The following is a 2,560-nucleotide window of genomic DNA, read 5'->3' as shown; positions in this document are numbered from 1 at the left end:
CCCTATAGCAAAAACCTCTCTAAAAAAATAATAAAAAAAAATTTCAAGGGCAACATTTGTGCTTATACAGATGTATCAAGTTTGTGTGTGTGTGTCGGGAGGAGGGCCGAAAAGCCACCTATGAGACAATACAACGTATTTGAGGGACCAGGAACTAGGCGTCTCAGGCAGTGGTATTTTTCTACTCTGGGAGCCTGGATAAGGTTCCACCATCAGAACCTTCTAAAGCCCTCAACCCGAACTGTGTACTTCAACCCAGTGTCTGTGGGCTGCAAGCCAACTCCTGTAGCTCAAAGGTGACGGATAAACACTGAAGGGATCTTGGAGGGGGAGAGACTTCAGAGATCACCCAGCTCGGTAGTTCTTAAATGCAAGCCTGCAGCCCTGGTTCGTCAGACTCATCTGGTGGGGGCCCAGGCTGGGGAATGTAACGTGAAAATAGATTCCCAGTTCCCATGCCCAGGAATTACAGATGGATGGCTGGGGTGAGGCCTCAGAATCTGTATTTTTAAAAGCTCCCCATGTGATGTGGCTGAACAGTCATGGAGAAGCATCAATGCAGTCATGCCTCTACCAGCAGTGGGCGCTGTTCGGATATATTAGAGTTGACGAGGCAGCTGTTCAACCAATACCTTTAATGCATTCAGTGGGACAGATGTACAGACTCCCCGCACGAGTGTCCCTACCCAGTGCCACCATCCTTACCCTGTCTACCATGAAATCAATGGCATCGGCCATCATGGGGTCCACTGGGCCAGATGAGAAGTTTCCAAGAACGATTTTTTTGAGCATAAATGCCGGCATCAGCCAAAAGCTGTAAGACAAAGACAAACATCTGCTATCTTAAACGTCTAAGGTGGCACATAAGTGGCAAATGTTCATTCGACACTGAAGCGCTGTATTAGTACGTACTTGGGACCTGGAGATAAAGAGCCTCAGTCCCTGCCTTCAGAGTGCTGCTTCTAGCTTTAACACACACTTTCTCAGTGTCCCAGACTTGCGGCTTAATAAAGATGTAGGATAATCATAAGTGCTATTTCAAAATACCTTTACTGAGATAGACATTCTGATGATTCCACGATTAAAAAAAAAAACATTTATTTATGTATCTATTTGTTGTGAATTACAAATCGCTGGGTCTGGGACTTGATCTGTAGTTGGTCATGCAGAAATCCAGGGCCTTAACTATTACACCACCTGGTGGCCCAAGATTTTTTTTTTTGACTGGCCTTACTGCGATGGTTAAACTATTTTTATTGACAAACTGAACATCGGGACCAGCAGGTGGCGTGGTGGTTAAGGTGCTGGACACTCCCACATGGCCAACCACGGTTCGAATCCCAGACCTGGTGGCTTGCTTTCTCACTCCCCCCACCCGCTCTCTCTGTGTCTCTCTCTGGTCAAATTAAAATAAAATGAATGAATAAATAAAATAAAATAAATAATTCCTTAAAAAAAAAGAAAAACTGAACATTAAGAGAAATATTCTTTCCTTCCAGATAATTTGATTTAATTTTTGGATTTACTGATATTTCAAATTACCAATATATTTCAAATTCACACCTCCCAAAATTTGCTACTATTAGATTCAGCTGGGCTAATTCAAGCCAATTAGACCTTTTCCCCCAAAATTTTATTAATTCACAAAATACCTAAAACTAAAAATATGGACAAAGCTAGAATCTAGTTACAAGTACACAGTAATTTTCTTCTGAAAAAATTTTTAAAAATTAATTAATTTACATTCATTCCCTGAGCATTGTGATAGCATACAAAATGTGATTTCCCATCCAGAATATACTGCATAGTGGCTTAATCATACATGCTATCATCAATAATTTTCCATTCTAGTTTCATACATACATATATATATATCCTTATTTCTGACCCTCTGCCATTTCCCACCCTCCTCTCACACTATCTCAGGTGTCTACGGTTGCTTTCCATTCCTTTCCCCCCACACTTTATTGATTCACAAAATGTCTTAAGTAATCTAACTACTTTCAACAGCAAGTTCAGCTGGTATGTACGTATCTGTGAATACACGTCTGACTTTAGGTGTGAAACTCTGAGTGGAATGAATATGCTGTAAGGTAGCACCTAGCCGATGCTAAATAGCTTACTATGGTCATTAAATAGGTATTATTAATTTTAAGAAAAGCAGTTTTAATTTTAATAAATCAAAGAAATGCTAAGGAACTTTTGCTTAAAACTTAAAGTCAGGAAACAGGTTAGGATTCTGTTCAAATAGTAGGTACAGTACATGAACGGCAGTTCAAGACAGAACAAAAATCCATAAAACTGGAAAACAAAGCCTAGAAGAAAATCAAATCAGTTTTAGTCAAAAGTCATAAAATGCTATTTCACCAGTTCAGTCTCATGTACTTTATCTTCTGTTGTGATTCAATCTTCCTGATTAAATTCTAGGATATAATATTCAACTCCAGACTTGTCCCTGTGATTAAGTTGGCCATTTTCTTAGTTTTTGAACTCTTATTTCTGTGTGTCTGTATTTAATTTTCCTGGTATAGCACTCTCTTGAGAACTTCTTGGAGATCTG

General features: G+C 39.6%; 1 protein-coding gene across 2 annotated transcripts in view; it reads right to left on the bottom strand.

Annotated features, from left to right (window-relative positions):
* SPG21 (SPG21 abhydrolase domain containing, maspardin) overlaps nt 1–2,560 on the bottom strand; it is a gene marked incomplete in the record, with an annotated part of 32,329 nt that overhangs the window by 7,541 nt on the left and 22,228 nt on the right. For both annotated transcript variants that reach the window (XM_006141724.2, XM_006141725.2), the window contains 1 exon segment: nt 706–814. In XM_006141724.2, the coding sequence (XP_006141786.2) occupies nt 706–814 (109 nt within the window).

This window comes from Tupaia chinensis, unplaced genomic scaffold (genome assembly GCF_000334495.1).
Source record: "Tupaia chinensis unplaced genomic scaffold, TupChi_1.0 Scaffold000063_1, whole genome shotgun sequence".
In the NCBI taxonomy this organism is placed as follows: domain Eukaryota; kingdom Metazoa; phylum Chordata; class Mammalia; order Scandentia; family Tupaiidae; genus Tupaia; species Tupaia belangeri.
Note: the sequence above shows the minus strand (reverse complement) of the source record. Positions and strands in the feature narration are given on the sequence as shown.